We start from the raw sequence: 12767 nt of genomic DNA, 5'->3' as shown, positions 1-12767 counted from the left end.
TCGGTTTGTCCTATTTTCATATGCTTATGATACTTTGACTATACGGAGAAAGTAGAATTGTATAGAAAGTACACTTCTTACATGTACCTAACGTTGATAATCTGTTTTTTTTTCCACTAAATGAAATAGGGATACATTTTCTTTGATACTTTACAAATGATTTAGCGTTTTTGGCAATAATAGGCACCCCACCTCGCGGTAGACCTTTCGACCGGCCACGTTTCGTCAAATTTTTTGCGTTAATTTCTCGGCGTAGGAATAATGATTCAAATCGAGTCGTCTAACAAGGCTTTTCATTGAGAGTCGACATTCTCGGGCATAATAGCGCGTGCGCACGAACGGGCGCAATTTGGTGGAAGTGCGGCAAATAATCGCCCGCGGGGACCGCATCGCGGCAATCATGCGCTGATAGGTCTCCATTGTACGCGCGGTACGTTAACGGTGCTATATTTCTTTTGTTTTGAGGAAATAGAATGGTGTACAGTCAGAATTATCCAGGTAATCTAGTTGCAGTGCTCGTGCCCTGCGGGGATCGGATTGCTCCGCGAGCCGTTGATTAGTCTCCATTATATAGACGACACGTTAACGGCAAATTTTTGTAAGTTTTATTTCGGAAAGACCGCGTTCTGTAATAATTATTAGGTAGTGTTATTATGTAAAAAATCATATATTATTCTAATTATCTTTTAAAGTCAAAGGTGCCGTACCCTCTTTAGAAAAAAAAGTATAAATAGTCAAGTAATTTTATTGATTGATATCTATGTGAATTACATTTTGTCACTTAAAAACACCTTTCACACCTTTTTATCGTACTAGCAATATCTATATATTAGTATCCGTTACCCAAAAGACTTATTACATCGTCGTGCAATGGAAACGTGGTATCACTAAATTTAACCGCCGTAGCATGTGGATGCCAGTAATGCGCGCCCGGGGCGCGGACGTTCATTTTGGCTTCTGTTTAAAAACGCGATCATGAAATTAATGTATTACTTTCTTATGTAGATACGACCATTATGAGTATCATCTACATAATTTCTTCGTCAAACTCTGGAAACGCGAAGGGCTCGTTTGCTAAACTGTCGCTAATTCGACACACGCGTACCAAGTAATGGATATTAAATCAGTTGAAATATCTCATGAATATTAGTTATAACAAGTCATTAAAATTGTTTTCTTATATTTCAAGATAATATACAAATATCTAAATAATATTGAAAGTATGGAAAATTGAAAGGACGTATTGCTATTTTATTCGATAGAAATACTCTGATCAATTGAAAAAAGTAAAAGTTCTAGCTAAAGCTTTCTCTTCTTACAAAATTAAAGAAATGTACTTAGCTAAAATAATCCCACAGGTGATAAAACCTACAATATAAAACTGGCCACTAGTAAAAATTTACAGCCGCACGCTATAGCACATACGTAGTAAACTCTAAAAATCGTAGAATCAATTACGTCTTGTTAAACAGTCCAATTCTCAAAACAGAGCGAAGAAATAGATATAGAACTTCTTTACGATTCAATGCTCGACCTTCAATAAGGGCTTACTCGCCACACGCGAGTCCTGTGCCTCTGGCACGCTTCTGTTGGAAGCGTGACCGCTCGGGGTGCGCGCGCGCCTGCCAAAGAATACGAAAATTTGACAAGCCAATTGATTCAGTATAAATTTCATCACCAATAGCTTTTCTTGAATCAAAAATACGATAAAAATAAAACTGAATTAATCCTATAGAAATCGAATAACATAAAAAAGAAAGTATAAATAACAGTATTTATGATACAAAGATAAACAAAACGTAGCTACAATTGAGATGAATTTATTGCTAGTAGTTTCTATAGTTTAACCGCAGTGAGCAACAATAAAAAAGTTGTTTTGACTCGTTACTGATTTACGAGATCACAAAAAACACAACACAACTGTTACCGATACGATGCTCGTTACTCACGTCTCAATAATTGTTTGGAAAGCATTCGGTCAATACGTGAACGCTTTTTGAGCTGCACGTCTGACGTCAATTAAATTTGATAGAGATCATTTGGGAGATTGATTAAAAATTGATACAGAATCGATTGCGAGCTCGGTAATGAATTCGGATCGATCGCTCCGTAGCGGCTAAGTAGAATTTTAAGTTGCTATCATAAAATTGTACGGGAGTAAGCGATAAACAATATGATGCCAACCAATTTCTTCATCGACGCACGACGGTTACAAAACGCATCGAATCCAGAAATAGAACTGGATTGATTATGGAAAATATAATGATAAACTTTGCGAGAGAAAAGGCTTACGATGTTTATGCACATAAATTAAGTCTAAAGGTCCATGCAGAAATCATTCCATATTAATGTTTTAAGTCTGCCATAAACTTCATAGGTTTTGTCATTCCACTAATCAGCAACAGCTACGCCACAGGCGGGCGAAGACTCGTTTTTTGTAGGAAAATTTCTTCGCAGAAGTATCACAAAAACTACAGTGCCTGAAGATATTCCAGACAAAGCCAATATATTCGGAGTTCGGGATAGCGGTACGGCTGATTTATGGTATGGAATTTATGGAATCGATGCACTTCATCGAGATTCCCGAATTCGACTTAGAGATGAAGTAATAAAATTTTAGTGCGACCAAAAGCGGATGCGTAGCGATATGCGCTACGGACTATTAAGGGATGGAAAAAGGTCTAATTAACATTACGTTGACTTAATATGCTGGGAACGTATGGTTGGACACGTATAAGCTGAGTTTGAGGGTTTCTAATTACTGAGAAAATAATATAACTTTACTGCGTAGGTAGTCTCCACAAATTCGGTTGCGAAGCTTAGAACAACAATATATCACAAAACAATTAGAACGCAGGAAAAATGAAAATGGCCCGTCCGTCGTGTTATATTGAGTTTAATGGCAATACCCAATTAACAACATTTCTGACTTTACGGATATTAAAAAAAAGAAAACTAATACTCTACAACCGCAGTTTACTGTATTAAAATTAAAGTACTTTAAAGACATTACATGTGATACGTATTAAGGTAAGAATTAGTAAGTCAATCATCCCAATAAATCTTTACAATTAGTGTTAGCTTATAAAATATACAGCTGTGTACAGCTGAAATTTCCATAAAACGCACCATTATGTGTGGGCTCGCCTCAGACCAATATATTTCAATTTAATCTCTTACCACGCGTACAATATCTGTATAAATTTGCATTTTTATTACTATTATGCATATTTTGGGATCATTAACGATCATGTTTGAGCTGTTGATTCTATCTCCGTTCAATTGACTGTTTATTAAATTGAGCTATTAATGTTAGTAGCCAACGAGGTGTGAAAAGAAATTATTGATTTCGTATAAAAGAATTTAATCAATTAAATTGGATTCTAAATCCAAGGTAATTTATGGCGCGGAAATTATTCATAAAATGAAAGAACATTAATTAGATATAACGGCAAGGAGGAACATTAATAAGGCAACTCCCATATTGTACTGGAGATTAATAAAACCTGACTATACAGTTTATAGTATATTGACCGCTATAAAGGTATTAAAATTTTAGATTAAATACAGTGGTGAATCGAATCTCTGATAATTACCTAGAAATAATCAATTAACTGTAACACCAATCAATGTTTTATTTACGCCTATTAGGATGGATATGAGTTTCCCAAAATGAGAAAACAACATACATACATAATAGGTATTTCTCTTTAGTTTTAGATATTTTCAAAAGTTTATTTAAAATTAAAATGTGTAACATCTATATTGATTACAGTTCAGTTAGCGAATTAATACCAAAAGCAAAATAAAAGTAAGTATTATGACAGTGACTAACTGCTCTGTCAAGACTTCAACGTTGAAGATGTTAAAACTGTTCTAATGCTGATGTACAAATTAGCGAATAAAAATGTATATCTAGTGACACATTGAATAATTGAACATGACAACAGTTTTAAATATCTTATTGTGTTCTAGTATGAGGAATGTGATTGTGTTACATACGTCCAAATCTCCTCTTCCAACATCTTGAAATGTAGTACAGATTCTATGTTCTATTTACTTTTTGAAGTCGGTGGTCACTGTTCATATCATGATAATACCCAGGTAGACTGTTCACATCCTATTAAAATTATTAAAATAACGAAATAATCCCTTAATTCATCACTACAAAAGCTAAACAAACAATCCGTCAACACAAACACTTGTTTCTTGCCTATTAAAATCGAACACACGCATAGCTGAGCTGATTTGAGCTGAACTGAATACTGGGTTAGCTGAGCTCGTATCTGAGTTAATTGCAACATGGCGAATTGAATCTTGCGGCTCAGCTGCGTCTGAGTGGCCAGCATTTGTTGCAATTTTCACGTCATTACGCATGGGCTTGGTCGGCGGTTACTTGAAAGGTAAAACAGGCATAGATTAAGGAATGCATTAACGACAATCATGCTTTATTTACTAATGAAATGCACTGAAAAAACAAATTCAAAAATTTAAAAGGAGAGTTAGTTTGAAGTAACTACGAAATATTTTTTCTTTTACAAAAATAAATAAAAACGAAAATAAAAATAGAGCCTTTAAAAGAATACATTATCATTAGCCTTTCGTTCACTATAAAATTTCAAACGTAGGTCCTGTATTTGTACTTGAATTACCTGTCCTGTCCTGTATTTGTACTTGAATACATTTTTACTATAATTGTTACAAATAAATGCAAAATATCCAACGATACTAAAGAGAACAAATTAATTATATATATATATATATAGCAAAAAGACTAGGTTAATGTCTTGCATTGCCTCTCAGATCCGTTCTCATGATAGGCACTTTACGATACCACGCCGCTTGCCGCGTCTACTTATCTGCGCCATCTATTACGAACCTATTAGAGAAATGCTCGCAATTTACATCTGTTATGATAAGCCAGTTATGCATATTGCACTCAGACTACTTAACGGATAAGTGACTTGTTTGAATGTGAACGATAAGCGAGAAGCTATAGAATATTTTACTTTATGCTGTTGATGTCGGTGAATGTAATCATACGTTTATACGGTTAAGTAATTAAAACTTAAGTCAAGTACTTATCATTTAATAGAAACAATATTATCTGTAATAAATTTCAAATGGGATAGAAGATCTATTAAATGTCAGAGCTACCTAATGTCAGTTACAGAATCAATATTAAACAAATGTGCCTATTAAACATTGAAATTTGGCAATTCCTAATAGGCAAGAATTCTCAAAATGGAAAAAATCTTTAGATAAGTAGACTGATTATTATTAATAACGGACATATGTAAGTTATATCTTATTATTATACCATACTATATTCTGATAAGCACTTCGCAGTATACACACATAGTAAGATTCTAAATATCAGTTTAAGTAATTAAAACCTTTCAAAAATATCATGTTTTTTAAACTAACATTGTGACTTTGTTACATAATATGTGACAAGTTAACGCTTTCAAATTGAATCGCACGCCAACAGTAGTGGAACACTTAACGTCTAACATTTTCTAATACCCAACGACTGTTATATCTAATTGATATGCGAATACAATCAAATCGGATCGCTTCAATAGAAATTGCTTATTCGCGGCGTGTTCTAAAGAAAATATTATTTACGGAGATAAGTCCGAGAATAAAGATTTGATAAGGTCAATTAATTTTCATTTAAAATGAACCGCGTTGCAATTCAGTTATTTATAGATCTAGATTCTAGATCTAGACAGTTTTTATTTATATGCTGCAACATTCTGTCGCATTACGTCTGCATAATCTATAGACCTCATTTGTATTACATAGAAACTGTTTTAATTTTAGTCTTTTTTAAATTTACTCCTAGATTGCATTAATTAGTAATTATTCAATGCGGTGCTACTAAGAAATTTTATATGCATTTTTGATAACTGATTAATTAGTGTCTCTTAGTTTGTCTGTGTTTATCTTTTTTTTTATAAAATCGGTAAACATATTAACCTTTGCTACTATTTTTGGTCCTTCGAGCTGGATTCTACGAATTAGCGTGCAGAGTTTTAATCATATTGAAATTAAGTAACAAAAAATAAATTACTTTTAGTGATTCCACATTTAATTTACATTTTATATTAAATCTTGCTTACTTTGTTGCAGATCCGTCACCGATTTGGATTATTCGACGAGGTGTGTACGTCCGGTGGCGTGCAGGTGCGACATTGTAATTGGGTTCGATTCTTGCGCACCTCAGAAAATTACGGACCTCAAGTAAGTAATATAAATTCCTTGTATTTAAAGGTGTGGGTCTTGGTGACTTTTTACTCCATTAGCAATGACTATAAAACACACCGTGTTTCATAATATTGTCTTCCTTGTTACCAGATGTTTTACCCTTGAAACACATTTTCTGTAATATAGAATTAACTTACTCTTTACGCAAATAAAATTACAATATGAAAAGGATAACATTTTTATGGTAAAAACACATAGTTAAAATAAGGAACTGAAAAGAATGCTAGAGTCACTGTTTTTCATTTTGAAACATGTTAGTTATTACATGCTTGGGTAATAATATAGGTATGGTGGTGGGAATGAGCAACAGTGGGGGATGTTCTACTTCTGGGAAGAGAGTTGCAGTTATTGCTCTATAATTTCTAGTTTTCATTTTACTCTTACAAGTCCACGTACCTATCTGTTATTGAATACATAACTTGTTATAGGTAAACCTAGTCTGTACGAAGGTGAAAGGAGAGCCTGTATACGAAGCAGTGAAGCCTGTATCAGCGCATACAGAACTTGTGGTGTACTACCTTCCCGAGAGACCTGAAGAGCTCTTTTTCGTCAGGATGAGGAACAACTTGTACAGGCAAACGATGGACTCTATTTTAGAAGGTGGGATTTTATTTGAATGGACTTTATTCTAAATTACTGCTTTTCTCTATTGTATGGTTTGTCTATCTACCCTTAATATGTTTCATGTGTTTCATTTGTTCTTTACTGTATGTAAAATGATTCTACAAAGAATTGATTTCTTAATGACATTTTCGGACAGGCCACCGCAAGTGTAGGAATGATGAAAGTTTATGGCAGGTGTGAATAAAGGATAGAAGAAGATTATATTTATTATGTAATCTAAAATACATGCTTAATAACGACAAGTATACAATGTGATGACAGGAAGAGACAAATCCTTAACTAGCGATTTTTGAATATCAATATAGACTATCTTTTGTACATCTGTTAGTTACAGAATCTTAGGAATATCTAAATACATATTCAAGGGACTGAGTTAGAAATAATACGTACTTGTAGCTATTATTTACCTCGAGCAAAACATAAAAACGCTCTGACGAACATAAAGCAGATGAAACTTTTCGCACATGTTAACACTGAAATTCCCTATTGCAAAAAGTTAAACCTTAAACGGCGTAGTCCAAGCTATGGTCCATATCGATTTTTAAATAACATAATGATATTGCCGTTTTTTCATCCCTGTACCAAATTGTCTCACATACAATTGTATAAACAGCTAGTCGACTCACAAAGGGCCCGCTCCGGTAGTTCGGCTTGTGATTGCTTTTTTATCAAGCGAAGGTAGTGGACACAGTGGGAAATAAACGTGTCTTTAAGGGTTAAATCGAACGACAATGTGCTTTTTATAAGGACTTACTTAGCGCTTATTTTGGATGTTGCAAGCTTTCGACATGAACCATGGGCATTATAAAAAAAAGGAAATAATCTAGTGATAAACTATGTAAAAGTAGAAAGATACAATATGTAAAAAATAATGTAGGTATGTATGTAAATGTGCCAATAAGTTTCTGTGTGTTTTTGGAGTTTGAAGTAGACATACTAAAAATACTCGTAGCAAAGATTGAAGAAATGAAATGTTAGAAGTAAGGAAATCTAAAATTGACTCATTGCAATTGCATTGACTGAAAAATTAACTCTGGTCCAAAACAATTTCATTGTATGTAAATATCGTACATTTTTCGCAGCTATTAATTTGTTATTCGAACACGAACTTCAAAGGACAATTTTATAACTAAAAACAAGACAGGCCCAAAAGCGAAAACCTAAAAAGCCGAATAAATTAAAATATCGCGTTAAACAATTCCACACCACAATGAACATACCCTAAACGACCAGTTAAGTTATATGCGATACGATAACGAACGCGGCACCGTTTGCCGAGGCAAAGGCGATCCGATCGGCAACCGTATCGATAATTCGAACGCAGCTGTCGACGGAAACGTACTGTACCGCAAAAACATCGCTAATGTTAAGTAGAAAGGTATTTTCGTATCGACATCTGAACTACTCTGTGTAATTTTAGATGCAAACTAATCTAACGATCTATTACCCTATTGAATATAAAAGTAACTTAACACTCGGTATATATTTAACTTTCATCTACTAAAGTGATTTTAAGACACTAACATTTCCTAACTAACGTAACGTAACGTAACTAGCAGCTAATATCAGCTAAGCTTTGCACACTCGAATTTTTAGCGGCTTAATTCAATAGCGGCAAAATTTCAGTATGACTCTTATTTTTGCCGCTTCTAGACATGCCGCGCGGCATCAGTGTAGACATAGACATAAATCTTCAAATGTAGCATTTATATTTTGAAATCGTACAAAATATTTATAAAGTACCTACAGACAATCCTTTTAATTTAACTTTCAGTAAGTGATAATTAATTATAATGATACATTTTTATTTTGAGGTTTAATCAATAAATTACGGGGCTTATGTATCATTTAATGAGCGGTTAAAATTGGTATAACTAAACTCCAAAAAAGGAGGAATACTATTTTAAATTATTATAAAAATATTAAAATCAAATTTTATCAGAATAATACAAGCTGTAAAAGGAAATATTATTCTGAAAACGGTTGACGCGACGCTAATCAATTTGCAAATAAAATAGACGCAAGCGTGAATAGTGAAGTGATGGTATCGCTCTGACGCTCGTCGCTCCATATCGAGAGTTTCCATTCCACTAATCATGAAACATACCTACGTGGGACTGATAACAAACACACCTATCCAACGATCTAGAACAGAAACACTCCGAGGCTAATTAATCTGTTCCATCTAACAGCCGCTTCGCTAAGAAGATTTATAGCCAATATCCATAGATTATAACTTTATGCGTAGCACAAATGAAGTTTAGTCCTCAGTACGGAATCGAACGAAAGTCTAATTAAGACGGGTTTCAACTAAAAGACTGTTCGCAATAAACATAAATTCTATACCACCATAATAACATTTTTACGGTTGTCAATTAGTGGCTTCATTAAATATTTTGGCTTGATTGGATCAGGATTTTTAATGGCAAAAATTTGAAGTGAATAAACACAAGCAATGCCTGAATCATCAGCCGTATCCCTTTAAATGGAAACTTGAAGTTTCGTGTGAATCTTTCCTCATTGGACACACGCAGTGTGAGAATTTTTTTGTGATGAACTTCATTTCCTAATATAATTTTAATTAGGATATGATTTTTATATTACATTAAAACACTTTTTATCTTTCTTTTAATTAGTTTTATTTAATATCTGGCTATTTAATATTTTTAAAATCTGATAGTATAATTGTCAAACTTTCTCAGTTGTTTTGATATACGGCTTTCTATTTAATTATACGGTATCAACTTGAAACTAATAGAGATGTAATTTTCAACAGATTCACCGTTAGACCTTTCAACATCCCTCCTTTCCCGTGTTCTATTACCAATATCCCCACCCTCCGGAGCAGAAGATGAACACAAGTCGGTCTCAGGAGATTCCCTTACATCATCTTCTATTGGATCTTCAAGTGAACTGCTAGAAATGACTCCAAAAATCCCAAGAAGACCGACGAAATCAGAGAGAGCATTACTACCGTGTGAAGTATGTGGGAAGGCTTTTGATAGACCATCACTATTGAAAAGGCATATGCGAACACATACAGGTAAGTTGAACTATATCTTATGAAGTTTTTAAAAATCTCCGTGATTCGACTGCGGTAGCACAACCACGTCATACATATTTCTGACTATTAACTGAAGTATGAAACACATGCTACTGTTTTACTTAAAAGAGTGAGATAAGGAACAAGTACTTAACTAAGGCGTTCCAACTTACTCCTTAGGAGTAGCAATACCTTTGTGGCTGACTTTTGATAGGACTCAAAACGTATCGTGGATTGATTACAGACATCCGTAGAAGTCAGTGACTGAGTGAGTTGTTACTTCAAGTTTATGACAAAAAACAGTATTAACGTATTCATACTTTATAAAACCTATATTTAGTAGAAACTATATGATATAAAATTTATCAAAGATATCGTGGTGCGAACGCACCGTTTCTATGCTCCGTATAAAATCATATTGCTAAAGACGATCGCCGCCTTCGCATCCACCCACACTAGACGTCTCTATAGGCCGCGTCTAAGAGATATTCACACCTTTATGTAGCTTTATTTCAAGTCTTTGTAGTACTTGTTATTCTATTTCAAGTTATGAATAAGCTAGTTGATGTTAAGTGGACACTGCCACCCTTGAACATTTGGAACCAATTTCAATGTAATAGGAGTGTTATTACTCGTGAAAACATTCGTAGACACATTATTTATTATTAATACTGTAGGTATAGTCCGCGTAAACTTGCTAGTCCGCTCTGAATATAGAAATGAATCGCGTCACCATAGTAAATGTATGACTACACCTGCTCGCAACAACTTCAGAGTAGACTAGCAGTTTGGCGGGGACTATACTTAGTAGGAAACGAGCGTTAAGTCCACATGACAGTATGTGGTTACTACCCATCGATAATTTGACATTTGTAATAAATCTCAGGTAAGATTAGAGTTCTATTTGAGGTCGACCACAGACTCACTGCTACACCCGAGGACTAAGTTGGAATACCTTGGGTAAGCATGTCCCTCTATCACACTCGTCAAACCGCGACACAGAAATAAGTGTTCCGGTAGTGCGTGCGTCGAACACAAGAGATTCTACAACATTCAAACGCAATTATTTTATATGTAAAAGGAGTAGCTGTCCTATAGTTTTAAAAGTTATTAACTACTACCCGTCTTAATTCTCAAATATATTCTAGGTGAGAAACCGCACGTTTGTATGGTGTGCAACAAAGGGTTCAGTACGTCGAGCAGCCTCAACACCCACAGACGAATCCATTCCGGGGAGAAACCTCATCAGTGCCAGCATTGCGGGAAGAGGTTCACGGCTAGTTCCAACCTGTACTACCATCGGATGACGCATATAAAGGTAAGGACATACTTCGTCTATGTTTAGAAAAATATTTTTCCGAAGTTACTGAATGACTCATCACCACAATGCCTAATATGAAGACACAGGCATGAAATGGACAATAGGTTTCTTTTATGACCTAGGAATCCATATCAAACCCAAGGGGTATGAGGGCTTAAAACTTTTGTTATATTAAATTATGATTTACATTTACGAAGTCGTTGGCAATAGCTATTAGTTTTATATCAAATGAAATACGTGAATTGCAGATTTTTTTAAAAGCCTGAGTTTTGAAATATATTTCTTCAGTATTGTAACGTGATGTACTTATGTTCAACATATATGACAATGAGTAAGTATAAAATAAACATTACAGATACATTACATTTATGTGATATCTTAACTATCTTGTAAAAAAATTGTAAAGATTACCTTTTTTAAGGGGTTGAGCGTACTGAAAGAATGCGTTTGCAAATGAGGGCGGATATTAAATAACGACGTTAAACCGCCTTTTAAGTCACAGGTCTTTGACAACAAAGAAAATTAATGTTGTGGTAACCAAATAAACAGGGTTAAGTGGTTCCTTACGTGGTGGTGACCAGCGGGGCGGAAAAGTCGTGGTCACTCAAGTGTAGACGTGGGACCTTAGGTCGTAGGTTGTATGTAGTAATGAAAATGGTAATAAGTTATGATTTCTTCTTCTTTATATTTTTTTAAAAATCATGCATGTATGTAAGTGACTAGAATTTAGCGGTTTACCGGATTTCAACTGTTTTTTTTTTTAATTTTTATAAATATACATGCTATAGTTCGTGTAAAACTGGTAGTCCGCTCTCAATATAGAAATGAATCGCGTCGCCATAGTAAATTATATGACTACACTAGTTCGCAACAACTTCAGAGCGGACTAGCAGTTTCGCGAGGACTATACCACGTATATCACGTTTAGTACATTAAGAAAGGGCTAGAATTCTCTTTCTTGCTGCCTTGAACTAAGACGATCGACGTGTACAAATCAGTCCCATACTCAGAACAGGAACCAAAATATTTCATATAGATATTTATATAGCCGAGGAGTGAACTCTGAACCCTCTACGTATCAGATCGGTGTTTTGACTGGAGTCATCACCATATCAATCTGATATGCCAAGCAAGAAATAGTTGTAATGTCAGTATTACTTATATATATTAGCAAGGACACACTTAAGTAATCAACCTGGTATAAAATGGTTTAACTAGTAACGTTGAATCACAGAAACTGCCCACGTTACCAATTTCTTAACCAAAGAAAGTTCGCTCTTTTTAACTTTTAGGTTTGTAATAAATAATATAATAGGTATATAAATGGATCCGCTTCCATAAGTACATAACAACCTACTATGCTTGATAATAATATACACAGTTCCGTATACATCTGCCAATGACAATTACTAGCGAATAACATTATGATAAACGCTAAGTAGTTTTCTCAATCACGGCATCTTACACATCACCACACAATTGTTTTGCGAAATGGTGTAAAAACGCGTT

The 12767-nt window shown here is 34.4% G+C and overlaps 1 protein-coding gene across 1 annotated transcript in view; it reads left to right on the top strand.

Annotated features, from left to right (window-relative positions):
- The window catches only part of LOC140749689 (uncharacterized), a 69668-nt gene that overhangs the window by 37434 nt on the left and 19467 nt on the right, over nucleotides 1-12767 (top strand). Inside the window, exons 2-5 of the mRNA XM_073082810.1 lie at nucleotides 6136-6246; nucleotides 6699-6870; nucleotides 9671-9937; nucleotides 11086-11255. Coding sequence (XP_072938911.1) covers nucleotides 6136-6246; nucleotides 6699-6870; nucleotides 9671-9937; nucleotides 11086-11255 — 720 coding nt within the window. The remainder of the gene's footprint in view (nucleotides 1-6135; nucleotides 6247-6698; nucleotides 6871-9670; nucleotides 9938-11085; nucleotides 11256-12767) is intronic.

The sequence above is a fragment of the Epargyreus clarus genome, unplaced genomic scaffold, assembly GCF_041222505.1.
Source record: "Epargyreus clarus isolate Ecla_fem2 unplaced genomic scaffold, WU_Ecla_fem_2.2 ptg000018l, whole genome shotgun sequence".
NCBI lineage: Eukaryota > Metazoa > Arthropoda > Insecta > Lepidoptera > Hesperiidae > Epargyreus > Epargyreus clarus.
This window is presented reverse-complemented; position numbering and strand designations above follow the sequence as displayed.